Source organism: Lathamus discolor, chromosome 12, assembly GCF_037157495.1.
Source record: "Lathamus discolor isolate bLatDis1 chromosome 12, bLatDis1.hap1, whole genome shotgun sequence".
NCBI classification, from domain to species: Eukaryota; Metazoa; Chordata; class Aves; order Psittaciformes; family Psittacidae; genus Lathamus; species Lathamus discolor.
Window position 1 is genome coordinate 6,248,201 of NC_088895.1, and position 17,801 is coordinate 6,266,001.

A 17,801-nucleotide genomic window follows, 5' to 3' on the forward strand; every position below is an offset into this window, starting at 1 on the left:
GCGTGTGTTTGCTTTGGTTGGTATCAGTCTGAACGAGCGAGGTGAGCGGACTGCAAAATACTGAAAATCTGAACTAACAGGATTGAGAGGGCGAGATGGGGGTTTTGCTTTCAGCAGTCTAAATGAGTTGGGCTGATGCTGTGTGATGCTGTATCTAGTGACCGGGTTATAAATCTGACATGCCTCGTCAGCATGTTTAGGATTTTGTATTCTGTCTTATATTAGTGAAACAGGTTCAACCCCCCCAACTTCTGAAATAATTTAAGGGATGCAGATGAAAAACTTTTTTTGTTGCTATTTTGTCAACTTCCCTTCAGTCCTGTCTCCATTTCTTTGGCATGTTTCTTGACCAGAGGTACTAAATGAGGCTGACTTTATGAAAGCTTTATCAGCGTTTTTTTCTTTCTCTGATGCTTGATCTTCTGTGAACTAGTGCATTTCTCAGTGGAGGCTCTTCACAGCCTTCAGCTGTATGTTACAGATTTTTATAGCTATAGGTTTTTGCATATAGTCATTGAATTGTTCTGGCCTGTTAAGATGAAGTCATCCTGTATTTCAGGGTGGAAGCTTTCCTCTAGGCCTGAACTTAGCTGGGGGATGAGCCTCTTACAAAGTTTGGAGTTGTGGCCTTCACTTTTTGCCGTAGGAAGAACTTCAAAATTTAAATCAGAAATTATGTTTATGGTGTAAAAATACCCTTATTATTGTTCTAGTGTTAGAAACCACATCAATATATGCAGCGTAAAACTATAGCTTATGGTACTGACTGTATTTCATTGCAGTGTACTTTATCGTCTGAGTCAGGGCAAGATAATGTTGGTGTGAACTGCACTGGTTTATACTTGCAGTCTGATCTAGGAAGATGCTTGGGAATAGCACTTTCACGCTGTGTGCTGTGGGATAGTCCTGTTCGTATCAAGAGGTTTTTAAAAGTGTGTTTAACAGACAGTGTGTTAAAGCTGAAATGTTTCACCACAGATCAGAGATTACAAGCAGTAGGGTGGCAGTCGATGCCCTTTTTTGGTGTCACTATGCCAGTGAGCAGATACAGGGGAAACGGGGCCACTTTCTGCCCCTCCAAATGCTATGTTACTAAGTTCTGTACTGAAACTGTTTCCCCATCAAAACTGCATAAGGTTATCTTTTATTTAAAAACTTATTCTAGCACATTGTGTCTGCTCTGAATGCTGTACAAAATTACTAACCAAAAATTCCAAATCTCCAGTGCAGCTGAAATATGCACTTGGCTCCTCTGTTTTCTATTCTGAAATTATTAACATGAAATACTGAATTCAATATGTTGTGCTCTTAGTTGTTCCTCTCTGTCTTGGGTGTGAAATGACGGGGAACAAAGTCTCAGTTTATATTGTATACTTGATAAGGGAGGTGTTGGATGCACTTGTAGTTAAATGCCATAGCAACTGTAATGTATTGTAGTGCCTAACATGCAAGCTCCTATGATTAAGATTACTTGCCAATCAGCAGACATACAGGTTATGAAGTTTAGTGCATAGTATGTTTCTTTCCTTGCTTTGATTGCTAATGCAGTGAGGATCTGAAGAAGCTTCTCCCTGGGGGGCAAGGTAGAGGGCAAGCTATGATTGTGCAGATGGAGATGTTTCCTGCAACTGCAAAATCCATCTGAATTTGTACACTTTAATGAGAGAATTCAGAGCAGGCTTTGATTTTGGTTTAGACGCACAGCTAATGTGTATGACTTGGGAGATGCTAGTTATTTAGCAGTGCATTGTGCCGTGGAAAACAAGTGACTTAACTCTTAAAAGTCTTTACTCTTTCCCTTGTTTTTCCCAATTTTTATGTTTCTGGATTACTGGATTAGGGAATTGAAAACTATACAGTTCTTTTAATTAAATTAATAGAAGTGCAAATGAAGTGTTCTTAGGATAGTGCTGTTACAGTCAGTCTCCATTTTGATTTTGCAGGAGGGAGAATGTTTGAGAAATATTGATCACAACAGAAAACAACAGCACAGGAAATAGGGAAAGATGTTGACTGAATAGACTGTACGCGAATGTTCTCTCATCTGGATCTGAAAACCCTTAAGGGCATTTAACTCTTTTCCCTAGTGCAGTTATTTTTAGCATAATCAGGTTTTGAGTAAAAATAAACTGAACAGAGCAGTGTATTTACTGCTGTGTTGTGGTTACACTTTCTGAGCTTTGTAAGCAGAAAGATGTGTTATCAGGCAAACCCTGTCTTAATGTCCTCCAGTTAAAATCTGCCAAAAGTGTTCATCTTGTGTACAGACTTGCATCCTGCATGGAAAGTTTATTGCTGAGGATGAAGTGGTTAGTAACTGGACATCCGTGTCAGTGTCCATTTCTATCCTCGTTTTTGTTTTCAGTATTCTGCATGTGAAACTAAGGGATGACCACAGCACAAAGTTTTAGCCAGAATGCTCAGCATTTCCTAGGACTGCAGGACATTCTTTGAGCAATTATTTAGCCATACGGTCCTGTTCATTACTCTGAATTCATTTATCCAAATATATGCAAATGTTGTGGGGTGTTTTTTTTTTTTTTCCCTTTTCCTTCTCTTTTGCTTCAGAATTGTTTTGAGGGGTTTTAGTGTGAAGTTCTTCATGTGATGATCACTTTCTTTCCACGATAGGAGATTGTCAACCTCGGAGTCAGCTGGGAGTGACTTTCAGACCAGATCTGAAAATTTCAGGACTACTTTTCTGACACAATAAAATGTGAAAGATTTTTGAGATTGTCTCATCCTCCCCAAATCCTGGTTGTTTTTCTGAGGGGTGGAAAACAACCTGTTAGCAGGCCGTACTTTAAACACACTGAAACAGTGATTAAAACAGGATAGCGCTGACCTTTAAGTTTCCAGTGTGAATTATTCTTTATCCAGTGGTCAGTGGTAATTTGGCAAGAATGATAATTGGGCATCATAAAACAATCTTTCTGGAAAGAAATGGTGAATGGGGAATATGATAGGGATGTTCTCTTGTACGTTCTAGTTTTTGGAAGGCCTTTTGTCATCAGGCTCATGTGAATGTGAAGTTTTATCACTGCTGCAAATAACTGCATATAAATAACAAAGATGAATGCAATTGGGAGAAAACAATCTTGAAACTCAATCTTGAATTTCTTGGCCTCAATTTGGCTGTGTTGTTACAAAGACATCTTTGTGTTACTGATGTGCTATAGAAGAATGATATTAGAAGTTAATGTTGCCAATAGATGAATGTTAAGTAATACTGAAAAGAATATTTAAGACATTTGGCAGTAGTTTTCTCAAAGTCCTGCTCCTTTCTACTTTCATACATGGAAGGGCCCTGCTTTTAGAGGATGGGTAATTTAAAATTAAATGGGAGTAAACATATAAAGATGCTCAGGAAGAAAATCAGGAACAAAACGATCTGCAAGGTGTAGGTATATATAGCCAAAAATAAAAAACTTGATGGGTTTGATGGTTGTGTAATATTGCCTTTTGAAACTGACCAGTGTTACATGCAAAGGTAGCATTTGCCATCCCTCTGTGAGGGTCAGCCTGTGATCTGGAGAACTGCTGAGTGGCAGGGATCAGAAACAGCCTGTAAGATATTTTCTATTAGCTATTGCATTGATCCAGAGAGAGCACCCTTCAATGACAGAGCAAGTCTAGAGATTCGTGTCCCTGTTTGTGTTTTTAGGGAACACAGGTGATCTATGGGTGTCGATACCTGGTAATTAACATGTTCTGGCCTGATAAGGGGAGCAAGGAGTTAGCCAACCCTAATGCATTCTCTTCAGTGCAAGGAGCAGGGTGGAGAATTAGGGACTGTAATTGGTGGCTGGTTATCGGCTTCTTCCCTCTGGGGAGAAGGCTGGGGTCAGTGTTTCACTTCAGTCACTCAGACTTCTAGCACTTGCTTAACCTGACGCTGAGACACGAAAGGAGCAATTAGAGCTGCTTTTCCTGCTCTCTGTCCCCTGTGATGCAGCAGGCAGTCTGCAAGCTGTGCAGCAGCATCGGGCACAGGACAGCGGCTACTTGCTCTCTGATCGCATCTGAGCTGTCTTTAAGAGGGAGATAAGGGGTTGCAACTTTTCTTGTCTGCCCAAAGTAATGGGATCCTGGCTTAACAGTTAAGGAGTGCAGCTCAGGGACACTTGCATTTTTTAAATAAATACACATTTTATTAACATTGCATGGTCCAGCCCGCAGAAACAGAGATAATTTGTGGGTTTTTTTTTAATCATGACTTATTAAGCAAACAAAGCTTATGTGTACACAGTATCTGTATGTGGTCACATCAGCCCATCTCTTGTACCCCTACATGTGATTTTTGAACCTGTTGCCTGCCTTCCATCAGATTTGACAGATGGTAAAATCTTAAAGGTGGAAAGTTTCTGCAGGTTTCTTAAAAATAGGTGTTTTCCTAGTGTGAAGAGATCCTATGTGCTGCTCCGCTGAGGAAGAGACTGCATCAGGAGGTCATGTAGAAGTCAGATTTCCCCTAAGAGACTTGACAGATGCCCCAGTTTTATGGATGGATTTATTGGTACTCTCGAGATCAGAAATATATATTTGTAGGACACCAGGCTCTGTTAGTTCAGTGAGCTCCTTGTTTAGGAGGGGGGAATCTGCAACCCACAGAACAGTTAATAGTTACCAACTGAGTACATGTACAGCTCAGCTTGAGTTGAGAACTAATACTTCACCAGCATAGTCAGTTTTTTAATGCTTTTTATGTCGATGCTTTGTCATAGCTTTCAGAAATGAAATTAACTGATCAGTTTTGATACTTAATAAAAATATTTTATGACATCTTGCTGTGGAATATTTTGCAGCGTATTGTTGGAAGGGACTTCCTGAGGTCATGTAGTCCAGCCTCCTACTCAAAACAGGGCTGATGTCAAAATTAAATCAAGTTGCTCAACTTGTCCACTCAGTGTTTCCAAAATCCCCGGGGATGGAGATTCCACAACATCTCTGGGCAGCTTCTGGTTCTAGTGGTAAACCAGTTTCCCAGTGACACTTCTGCCCTTACAAACTTAAGAGTTTCCCTTGCAGCTTGTGACCATCATCTCTTGTCCTTTGTATTTTTTTACCTCTGAGAAGAGTCTGGTCCAGTTTCTAATTCCCCTTTATGTAACTTAAAAGAGCAATTAGCTGCTTTCCCTACAGCCAGTCTATACAAACCCAGTTTCCTCCTTTTTTTTTTTTTCCTCTTTTGTGTCATGACCTTCAGCCCCCTATGCGTCCTGATGGTTTTGTGCTGGACTTGCTCCAGTACTGGGAGAGAGTATTCCAGATGCAGCATCATGACCTTCGCTTTCCTTGACCTGCTGGCTGCACACTCAATAGTGCAGCCCAGTCCATGGTGAGCCTTCATTGCTGTGAGCAGATGCTGCTTACGGATGAAGCTGGATCTTGTTCTGGTAATCCAGAAAATACTTGCACTTAGTGAGGTGTTTTATGAACTTTTCAAATAATGTCTGATAAAAACCCCAAACCCTACAAGATTTTATTGAGCGATTTCAGTTGATTTCCAGATTACTCGAATGAAGCATACAGAGCCATAAACGTATTTTAGAATACATCTTTTATATTGACTATTGGCTATATTGACTTCTATTGACTGTTTTAAGATAAATTAATAGCGTATGTGAAATGCAGCAAACTAGTGTGTTTCAGGTGTTTTATCTATGTAAAACCTAGATTCTATTAATTGCTAGGTCAGCTGTTAAAGACAGTTGTTTGCTTGTGAGTCAGTCCTTTTCAGAAAGGAGCTTATTTTCCTTTGCCTTATGACAACTTTTGGGCATATAAAAAAGTTATTCTCAAACTCATCTTTTTGCAGGGTACATTAAAAGTCATACACACATTATTTCCTTATCAGCTTTGACCAGGTAGATTAATAAGGTCCAAGTAGTAATAAATGTCACTAATTCAGATGGGGTTATTTGAAAAGCTGTTGGTAGATACATGGGCAAGATGAGGTTTCTTGTTCTGCAGTAGTGTCAGTAGGCTCGTTTCTGTTTCAGAGGGCATTCGTGTTGCCACCCCTTTCCACTGGGTGAGCACTGGCCCAGGGGCAGCCTAGTCCCTGGCAGAAGGGATGTGTCCTAGCATCCATCCAGGTGTCTGGTGCCCTGGCACACGGGCTGAAAGGCTGCCAAAAGGTTGTTGTGGGCCCCCCAGGCCTGGCAGCCTCTCGCTGGTGGATGAAGTGGAGGGGGGATATGTGTGTATACACACATATACATCTGAGTATACACACACATATATATATGGCTTGTAGAAAGGCTTTTATAGAAATATTGTTCTATTAGATTTGGGTAGAATCTTCATGATAGTCCAGTTTTTAGTGAGTGGAGTTGTGAACATGTTTGTATTATCTTGTTTAGCAGTACCTAAAATCTCCACAACCTTTGTTCTATTAAGGGATAATTCTTCTCTTGGAAGTTGTTCTTTTGTCTTTTAAGAGAATTTTCATAAAATACTGAAATACTCTGTGGTGATTAGAATGCAAATGAGAGCTTTTGTTACATGGTAGAAAGTAATTTGGCTGTGGTGTAGGTATGTTTTAAGTACTTGCAATTAGGCTTGTGGTTTATAATATGCAGTTACTTCATTTTGCAGTTTTTCTTAAAATCAGCAGCTGTCATTGCAATACCTTACTCACTTGTCTGGAGGGGAGGCAGTTTGTTCCACCAGGTATTGCTGACATGTCCTGAGTAACCCTTGAAGTCATTTGAGCACCGCAAATCAATACTCCCCAAACTGCTTCAGTCCATAATTTACCCAATTTCATTGGGATTTGGGTGGCGCAAAGTACCCCAAATGACATTCGGGCTGACTTTTACATTGGATTTTTTAGTGTGTTTTGTAATTGTGAAATATCTGCCTTTTAGTTACAGTAGCCAACATGTCTTAATGCTGATGCCCTGTCTGAACAAAACACAGACCTCGTCAGTATGTTGAGGGGCTAAATATGTCCTTTTAAAATATAGAAAAAACATGCAAAAAATGCTTTGAAAGTGATCCCAAAGGGAAATAACTCCTGATAGTGGTGAGCTCCACATTTGGTGCTAGTGGCTTGGGGCCTTTGTTTTGTTTTGCAGTGGAATACTGAACTGGCATTAGCAATGAGCTTTCTCTAATGGCTTTGTGACAGTTTTCATTTTGCACTGGTATATCTGCAGGTTCAGGAAAACCTCTGCTTCTAAGTATGCGTGAATGGGTTTGTTCAGGCTTTTATTTATTTTTCCGCTGGAGTGAGACTGTCTTTTCTGAAGATATCTGTTGTGTGGAATCGATTAAATAAGCTGATTACTGAAAAATAGAGTAATTGTCTGGAGCTTGCTCTTTTCCTTTTTCTAAAGTTGCTTTTAGGAGGAGTATTTGGGATAGAAGTCAGATTAGAACCTTACTAGACAAAAGACTAAACCACACTGGGGTGTTTGTTAATACCACTCACAGCTCTCTGGTAGTGCTGTCCCTTCTCTCTAGGAAAGGGGAAATGTTTCTTACACACATTTACAGAGCCCAATTTGCTTCTGGGTGCATTTCAGGCTCTGGAGTAACTGACCTCCCATCAGTGTCTTGTGGCTTTTTGTTGCCTCATGAGAAGTTGTAAGAACAAGAGGAGGAAGTCAGCTTTTCATCGGCTGGTGTGGAGGTTTAGCTTTCATGACAGTTGGGCCTAGGCACTTAAGCTGTGGTTTCCATGACTGGCTTGTGCTGATCTCAGGCTGTGCTGCTTTGAAAGGGGCAGCCTTTCCTTCCATGCTGCAGGTCATATCATTCCTCCCTCCTCTCCTGTGCTGGTGCTTACACAGCTGTAGTTAGCTCTGTTGGAGACTGATTTAGCTGAAAAGTTACCTCACAAAAAATCAAATTTAAAGGTGATAAGTTGGCATGAGTGACACAAAACCTCATCCTAGTTTTTGATGTCTGAGTCCTACTGCTGACTCAGGAAGGGGATAGGAATATGCAGAGGAAGACTTCTTTACTGTTCCTGTTTGTGAGCTGCTTTGACTTTGACCTTGTATTGGGTTTCTCTGAACTGGCACCAAGAAAGCCGATGTTCCAACCAAAAAAGAGGAAGGGGCCAGGTTTTCAGGCACAAAAAGGAAAGTGAACCACAACCACTTGCTCCTTTTAATTCATTGAACCATTAGGTTGTCTCCGATGTTAAGCTCTTATAATTTTACCCTGAAGTAGATTCCCACAGCAATTGTCTTTAAGTTTGTATTTGGAGAAGAAAGATGGTGATATTTAATATCATGTCGTATCAAAAGCAGTGGGTGCTTTGGAATGAGGGGTTTATTTTGCAGATAGCCAAAGGGCCTTTAAATATACCAGTGAAGTTTGCCTATGTCTTAAATTTGGTATAGATACTATCAAAGGAAATACTGGCAGCAGAGAACCTGTAAACCCCTAAAATGGGGAGGACAGGTGGGAAGACAAGAAGTAGATGAAGTACTAGGATGTAAGAGCTGTCTATTTTCTGAAGACCAAGTTGAATTTAAGTGGCAAAAAGCAGAGTGGGCATAAGTGATGATTTGAAGTCAGTGTGCTAATCATCTGAAGGTGTAGTAAGTAAAATGCAGTGATCAAAACACCGTGAAGTTAATGTCATCCGTAGCCAAACAATACAGACCCTTGGGTGAAATAGCTGATAGTTTTCTGATGTTGAGGTGTAGCTCTAGAATTGCTGTTTTTCATAGTTCTGTTTAGTAGGTGCTAACAAAACACAAATCATCTGCTCTGCCACACCCAGGATTAGGAATTGACTGAGCTTCTGGTGAAAGTAATTTATTTAACAGGCTCCATTTTGTATGACTGGCTGTTTTCAAAATACTAGGAGTGATCCAAGGAATTAAAACTGTTAAGCCATTATTATGTGCTTAGTAAATAGCTTTAAATTGTCATGCTTTGGGAGGTTTCATCAGGTTCTACTTTTCAAATTCTGAAAAATAAAGTTGTGCCTTTTTAACCCATTAGAATTGAGTTATAATGATATAGGAAATATAATTCAAATATGGAAACAAACTTCCTATAGGAGGTTACAAAAGTGCCATCGTAATTTGTGGTGTGAAGGGCAATAACCTGTAGTAGACTGGAAACTGCCAAAGAGTAAAATCACTTACGAGTACTAATTCACTATTTGTCATGGCAGGAAAGAGTTGGTGTATTTGTAGCAGAAACCTTTAATATTAGAATTGGTTTTTGACTGTTACGAGAAACAGGACTGAAAAAGTAGGTAGTAAAGGTGAAGGTAATGCAGTTACATTTTGACTCTGTGAGCTTCAGAGGTTAACCAAGAGCATGATAGAGCAGTCTGCAGTGATTACTTGGGCATGTTGCTATGGACTTATGACATAATTTCTAAATCAGAGCTCGTTATTTCCCCACCCCACCCCCTTGTTGGAAAAGAAAAAATAATCAACTTTGTAAAAAATCCAACCAAAATAGTTTGTTTACGTATTTTCTATAATAAAAATAAAACCATACCAGTGATCATTTGGTAATGAGAAAGAGACAAAAGGTGTTATGAATACGGATAAACTCTTGAGGAGTTTGTAAAGCATGACAGTTGCTTTGCAGAGGGGCCATGATGAAAGGTTTAGAAATAGGAATTCATATTTTCTTAGCTCCAAAATAATAATCTACCCACTGATACTAGACTCTGAGATGACAAATGAAAATTGCTTTAAAAATCCCCAAACGACACAAACCTAAGATGTTCAAACAGCATGCAGTTAGGAATCATCAGGTAGGGCCAGATTTATGCTACTGCAAATTGGATCACATCGACTATGCAGTTATTTTAATGTTTTCTGGTTGCTCAGTCTTCCTCTACTGCCATTTTTGTAGTACGAGTTGCAAGAAAATGGGGAGCAGTTGTCGGTGAAGTTCAAGGTCTGTGGGCAGCCTTATAGCACAGCAGTGCATATTCTTTCATTTTTCCTCTAAAGAAACAAGGCATAAGATAAATCTGAGGTCATCCTGTAATTTTTGACTTGAGGTAGTTTTCCAACACCCTTGACAAGTGGCAGAGAATTCAACAGTCACATAATGATGAGGAGAGGACCATTTCTTAACCACTCAAACTTCTGGCATGCAATTCTTGTATCTAAGCTTGCACTGAGGTATCTGAATTTTGAATTCAAGCTTTTTTGGCCTATTTCACTGTAAGCTCTTAGTGCATCTTTCTTAAAGACCAAGAAGATAATACGTAGAGCAGTCTTCCTAAACCGAGGTCTGTTAAATCAAGGCAGATACATCTTAATATGGATAGGTACCTGTTCCTTTTAAAACCAGGTGCTGGTTCTCTAAGTTAGTGCCAATAAAAAGGGTCTGATGAATGGCATATTTATGTATCTTCGAAATTACTAAGAATAAATGAAAAAAATAACAAATATTTCTAGTAAATGTAGGTGTTTACAGTTAGGGAGAAAAAGTATATTCAGCAGTATGAAAATAACACGTTACTGGATGTCCTCAAATCTGAAACTGTCTTTGACTACTTTTATCTGTTTTTCAGTCTTTTCTCTTTGGTAAAAGAATAATGCACTAATGCTGCTCCCTTGAATCAAAAGCTAATTGTTCTGAAGAGTCTGAAAGCCCACCAACAGTCCCCTCCACAAATCTGCGCACATAACACCTCCTTCCCCCCCCCCCCAAACCTGTAGTGAGCAGTCTGTTACGGGTACTGCTGGTTACTACTCTGTCATAATGATGTGTTATTTTACTTACAGCAGTCTTAAAAATAAGGCGAAGCTATTTGCATTGTAACTTGATAAATGTCAGCATGTTGTAGAAATGTCCGCGATTGAGCTAAATGTAGACTGAATGAAAAGATTGAAGATCTTCCCAGATCAGCTTGTTTGCTGGGAAGTATTTTTGCCTTTCCTCTCCTGGTTGCAAGCAGAGTTATTCAGCATTTTAGAAAGATTCTTATCCCTGGATATGCCCTTGGAATCTTGTTTCCACAGCAACACAAAGCTACTGATAAAACATTCCTTTTAAACTTCAAATCGGTCTTTTATTTAGAGTTGTAATTAGGATGTTTGCTGGTAGCATCGTGTATTTTTATGTGTATGCTTATGATGAGAGCAGCCTGTAAAACAGCCATGAGGTGAATAATCCTGAAAGTGTTGGAGGAATATCCCATGGTGGGGTAAGCCTTCAGGCAGCATGGCAGAGGAGTGTGCTGAGGAGGGGGGTGCCGACAGAGTAGGCAGTTGTTTTTCAATGGTTATATGAAGAAACAGCCCTCTGTGGGCTGTAACTATTGCCAGGAGCTGGCTCCTTTCCTCCCAGCAGCTGCAGCATGCTCTCACTTGTTCCAGTTCTGCTCCAAAATGAAACATGTGAAGAATAGAAATGGATGGAAGAACATGCAGCAGCCATTGTGGGTAGAAGGAGCTAAGCTTTGGCACATGTCCCAGTCTGTCTGTTGAAAAGCTTTCCTTCCTTGAGAAGGAGTTAATGGGAGAGGAACTGCGTGTCAGAGGTTCATCTGAGCAATCAGTGTGCTGTTTTCTGTAGGCTGCTCATGCTGTGGTGCACTTCCTGGTCATTGCATTTGGATTCCTTTTTAAAAAGGGAGTTGGTACTGGAGCTATAGAAGGATAAGATACTGGCTTTCAAAGCTGTGTGGCACAGCTTCTTTGCTATAAATGCTCATTTGTTTGTTCTATACAGCTGTGCAAGATGCTTTACTTGGTTGGTAAAAATTGTTATACATTTATAAGATACTTAATACTAAGAATGATAAACTGCGCTGCTTGTATTGATTTTCATGTGGTGTCTTAAAATGGTGCTATTGCAGGTTGTCACAGCATAGTAACCACAGCTTGAAATAAGAATTATGTGTATACTAGAGTTGGGCAGTTGCAAAATCTATATTTAAATTTATCACATTACAGATAAATAGCACTTGCAGCTGAATGGTTGCATCAGCTTGTGAAGCTGCACATTGTTGGGTTAGGAATAAATCCTTCCTTCTGAGTATTGAAAGTGTCAGTACTAGGTTAAATATAATAATGTGAATAATATGCAGACTGTTAAAGGGAAAGGTATATGTGCAGTGATGGGTACATGTGGTCAATGATTAGAAACTGAAAGCTGTGAATTAGCACTCTAAAAGTTATGTGAACTATTACGCCCACCTTGCTGATACTCCTCTGGAAAAAAACCCAGATAATAGAAGGTTCATCCCTTTAGAAGGAATCCCAGTTAACTGCTTCAGTGAAAAAAAGTTGCTGTGAGATGAGTGGAAGCTGATGGCCTGGACAGCTAGGGTAGGTTGTGCACACTGGGACAGCCATTCCAGAATTCAAATAATCTAAATTTAGGATGTGCTGGGTGGCTATGGGATGTGTATGTGGAGCTGTTCCTGTTTGGACTGTAGGGGGAGCACAGGTGATCATTAGTCGTAAAATTAGACCTCTAATTCTAGCCCAGGCTAAGCAAGATGAATCCTGCGTTAAGTGCTAAGCTGTTACATTAACTTCAGTGGGTTAATGCACCGAGGGTTTGGATTTGCACTTTTTATAGTTGTTTCCTTTGCAAACACTGCAAAGGACACTGTATGGACAGCTTATTTCTTCAGTAGAGTTCTGGAGAGTAGTGGGTCAATCTGGTGTTGATGGCAGGGAATGGCTGGATGGAGATTATGAGGAATGGGGAAAGCTTTGGGAAATGGTTCAGTTTGACCTATAAAGGACCCAGTTTTGTTAGTTTAGGGTGTTTCCTAGATAGTAAAATACTGCTATAAAAGATAGATACTGCTATGTAGCTTCATAGGCCAAATATGCGTATGATTATAGCATGTGTGCATGAGAGAACACACGACTCTTAACTACTGATGAAGTTCTTTGTAACATGTACCTCTTACAGTTTCTGTAGCACGTGTCATATTGAAAACAGGTTGTTTTTTAAAGGGTCACACAGTTCACTCAGTTGCATTTGCTTTGAGGGCTGTGACATCATGTGAAATGGTGTTAACTTTGTAATACAGATTCTCTATGTACCTGTATTATGCATGATAACTGAAATATTACGCACAAGCAAATGTACAGAGCTGCTGTATGATTAGGTGCTTGCTTGTGGGAATTGAGATAATCTTTCCTACATTTAGTCAAGTTACAGAAAAGCTTGTTTCAGAAAGTGTGACAACAGAAGTAAATCTGGTGTCCCTTTTAACGTTTCAGCTAGGTAGTACTTTGGGTTTGCTCTCTTTAGCTGAGGTTTTGCAGGGGTAACAGCAGTGCATGCTCAGCTACAGTGGTTTAGTGAGATCTGCATACAGTCAGTTTTCTGTTCCTATCGGAAGGTACACTGGAGAGGAGATCGATTGCATCTTTGCTGCAAACAGTCAGCTTTTTTACATGCTGAGTCATGCATTTTAGAGTTGAACCATCTGAAAGCAGGATTACCCGTCCTTTTTTAAATAACAGCACAAGCCTTCTGCTAAGAAAATGCTTTAAGAGCTACAAGAGAGGAAATGTTGGTATGTTTAATTGATGGATTCAAGTTCATTGAATCTATACAAGGAAAGAAGCATATTTTTCATCAATAACCAGTCTTTGCTTGAGAAGCAATAGTTTAGAGATTTGTCAAATATTGTAAGAGATTAGGAGCTTTTCAAGCAGCATCAACTGGTAAATACTGGCATTTTGCCTTTTTCTTCTCAGCATAGCAGCTGCTGTCCAGTTCTTTGCAAGGAATAAGATTCTGCATTGTGGGATTAAAAAATGACACTTGAGTCAATACAAAGAAGGAGGTTTGAGATTTGGTTATGATACGATTGTCCATAGGATTCTTTAATTTCTTTCCCAAATACAGGTTGGTTGTGCTTCAGAATTATATCTAGTTTTGTTTTCTGCCTGTTACGTACCTCACTGGTGTGTTGTAAACACCACAGGTGATTACCTGAGGAACTAAGAAAATTACACGAAGTGCTTTTGAAGGCTATGCCAAGTTCCACTTCTGGTACTTTGTTGCTATCTGTTTTGGGACTTATGAACTGCTAATATGTTATCTATACATATGTAATAGCAACAGTTGTAATGAATACTTGCTTGGCATGTGGGATTTCAAAGCACCCTGTGGAGCATTTTAGTTCAGTATTTCTAGGGGCAGATAAATTCTGCAGTCTGGCTGTGGTTATAGACTGGTGTTACGGATGCAGACAGGTCAAAGTGATGCTGTGGAGAAGTCATGTGAAACGATGTCACTGCATATGCATGAGCTGTATGGGCTCTTACTGACAGCACAGATTCTATGTCATTTTTAATAGTGAAAGTGAGAAATATTAAACACTTTTGCACACAGTAGTAAGTTATGCCTCAAAACCACCTTCTTGCACCATACTCTTAGTGTTAAAGAACCTTAACGTGGCCAGGCATTTGAATTCCTTTCAGGCCTCCTTTTCTGATTGGGTTTTTGTATTTTATTCTACTTTACATCTCATCAAAGTAACACCGATTTCAAAGAATCTTCTGGGACGTGATTATGGGAAATTGGTGGAATGTAAATCCCGTTTGGCTGCTGTGTTTGTGTTTTTAAATGAAATAGTTGAGGCTAATAGAAAGGTTTCAATGTAGCTTGATTATGTTTTTATTTCCAAACAATGCAGTAGTGAGCAAAAAGAAATTTGAAAGGAATGAGGATTATATGCACATATTTAAATTCTAATTAACTATATCTACTTTTAAGACAAATAGAAATTATTATAATGAGATGATTTGTCATTCATATCAGCAAGACCATAGAAAGCATCATAAAATTTGTAAGAATTCCTAACATGCTTACTACCTGACTCCAAATCTTAGAAAATTATGTGTATTTTAGTGAGCCATTTCCTTAGGGTCAGGCTGTGGTACTCAAGTGCGTAGGCATTTTGAACAGGAATACCAGGGCTGCTTTATTGCTGTACCTGGGAATGGTGCTCTGAGCTTCTGAGATGACAGCACTGAAAGTGTAGTAGCCAGTGTGTGTGTTAATCTGGGTCATAGTCATGTGTTGCCTCATACTCCTGCTTCCTTTTGCTTTGTGTGTGAGGTCAGGTGCATTCTTTTTCTTCTTGAACTCTGTTTGGAATTGAACTTGGAAAGGTGCTTTCACAAATTCTCCATCCCTTTTGTTCTTCCATGTCTGTCCTTCATGGAAAAACATCCAGTGTAGCTGGATGGAGGACTAAAAGGTTTTGACATCTGGAATTACTTGCAGGAGTTAGACATAGGATGTGGATCTACTGCTTTTAAGATGATTTCTGAAGGCTTTTCTGCACCCCAGAGTGAATGGATTAACTCAAGGGATTCTTGCTCTCAAGCTACTTTTCAAATACAGCATTTTAGAAAAAGACGAAAGATTCAAACTTGTTTGTTCCACAGGCTGGTAAAGAAGATGAATACTTCTTTCTTTGTTCAGGTACCCCAGGATCAGCAGAATATTAAGTGTCAGTTGGGAAAGCTAAAGATGTGTAGATACCCAAATAGGCTGGTGATGGAACAACAGTATTTTGTCCATTCATCCAACTGAAAAATGTGCTGCTGTTGCCTTTCTTAATTTGATAAAAATAAATGTAAACCAAACGTGCCACCCCTATATTTGGTTGAATTTGTGCTCTTGCTTTCTGAATTGAATGAATTTAATATTCCTTGTAACTAATGTTGTTGATTCTTTTCTAGTTCTGCCTATGATAATGTCAACAAAGTTCGAGTTGCTATAAAGAAAATCAGTCCTTTTGAGCATCAGACATACTGCCAGAGAACTCTGAGGGAGATTAAGATCCTACTGCGCTTCAGGCATGAGAATATTATTGGGATAAATGATATTATCAGAGCTCCAACTATTGAACAAATGAAAGATGTGTATCCTTTCAAAGTTTGCAGTTACTCTGCAGAGTGATGGTTGCTGCCTTCTCTGTTTCGTTCATTTTTCATCCTGTTCTTTACTATTATTGTAAATTGAAAGGGAAGTTCATGATGTTTGGTTTATAGATAAATAAGTAGGTCTGATATGTGGGTGAACACTGGCTTTCTTCCAGGAAAAGAAAAAATAAGCTTGAGAGATGATTTAGTTCAGTTACTTCATCTTAAAACTATATTTGCTCTTAATAAGGCTGTTGTTCGAACTGATTGCTTTGAGGAGAAAATAAACTGGCCAGACTGCTGTAAGTGTCTGAAATTTTCTTAAAGAACAGAACGGATACATCCTGGGGGGGGCTGGAATTAAAATAAAGCAGAACCCAACCCCCAGTGTTGGCAGTGCTTCCTGCATGTGAGGCAGTCTGAAACTGCACATGGGCAGGTAAACACGCTTAATACATGCAAATCTGTCTTTTTTGTTATTCTAATTGTTCTTCCATGGGAAACTTGGCTTTGTGTAGTTAGGGCTTCATGTGGATACCTAGTGTATGAAGTAGTCTTAGCTAGGAGACTCTACCTGATATGTAAGGCCCAGTTTAGTCAACCATCTTAATTTCCCCAAGTCCGTGAGCATTGGCTCCTATTGGTTTTGGGGGTCTTTGTGGATGTCTGCCAAATAAAAGCCAAAAGTACGTGTAAGCAGAAATGGAATTGAATGTAGGTCAAATGTTTTCACTTCATAAGTTATCAGAAAATCAGGCTCTAATATAAAAAAATTGGGATTTATGATGATTCATTTGAGGGCTCTGTGCTTGTGCCTCTGAAGTCGGTGAAGGGCTGCATTATGTACCAGGGTTGATTTGATTCAAAGCTTGTAAAGCAAGAAGCAGCTACATAGTTTCAGAATTGTCACCAAACAGACAAGTGAGAGAGAACTTGTTACAGAAGTTTCACTGGGTGCTGTGTGTTGGTATCTAACATGACCCCCTTTGGTTTGCTGCCTTACATCTGATGCCTTACAGATACATTGTGCAAGATCTCATGGAGACAGATCTGTACAAGCTCTTAAAGACTCAACACCTCAGCAACGACCACATTTGTTATTTCCTTTACCAGATTCTGAGAGGGTTAAAATACATCCATTCAGCCAATGTGCTTCATCGTGACCTCAAACCTTCAAATTTGCTGCTTAACACCACTTGTGATCTCAAGGTTAGTTGAAATTTCTTACGAATTTTGCTGCAATGGTCTTCATAAACTACCTGCTGTAGCCACAAGTGGGTTTTGTTACTGGGGATTAGTGTGATTTTTATGCTAGAAAGACTGCCAAAACATTATTGGTTTTGATAAAGTAATTATTAAGGTTTGCGTGACTAAGAACTTGCTGTTATGCTATTTTAATGAGTGCATCGCTGTTTCCATCTGGAGGCTGACTTTGAAACAGCCTCTTTTGAAAGTTCAGTGAAAATGCAAATCTGAAGCAGAATTGTTTTTACCTAGAAAGTAAACTCAAAACTGTGTATACTTGTCTTGATTTGTCTGTTTACACTGTTCATTGTTCATTGTTGGAAAAAGACTTTGTATTAGTGGGTAACTAAAATGGCATGTGAAATTCAGTGCTGATTAAATGCACAGCAATTACTTGGAGAGAGAATGTTCCTAATTTGCATCTCCAGTGATGGGCTCTCTACCAGTTAATACTACAGAAGGATGATCTTAGAGCTGTTATGATTCCTGGAAATGTCAGCTCAATGCGTAATAGCATTCACTAAAGCAAATCAAGTGTGAAGAATTAGAACAGAAATAGAGAATAAAACAGAAAACATGCCATTCTATAACTTTGGGTTTGAGTCTTCAGTTCCATGTGGTCGTAGTTACCACACTTATTCCTATGATATCCTTTCAAAATGAGGAGACCAGCACTTCAGAGTGCTTCTCTCCATCAGGAAGAACAGT

At 39.4% G+C, this 17,801-nt stretch overlaps 1 protein-coding gene across 1 annotated transcript in view; it reads left to right on the plus strand.

Annotated features, from left to right (window-relative positions):
* Positions 1 to 17,801, plus strand: part of MAPK1 (mitogen-activated protein kinase 1) — a 34,288-nt gene that overhangs the window by 1,070 nt on the left and 15,417 nt on the right. Inside the window, exons 2-3 of the mRNA XM_065693080.1 lie at positions 15,666 to 15,848; positions 16,868 to 17,057. Of these exons, the coding sequence (XP_065549152.1) occupies positions 15,666 to 15,848; positions 16,868 to 17,057 (373 nt within the window). The remainder of the gene's footprint in view (positions 1 to 15,665; positions 15,849 to 16,867; positions 17,058 to 17,801) is intronic.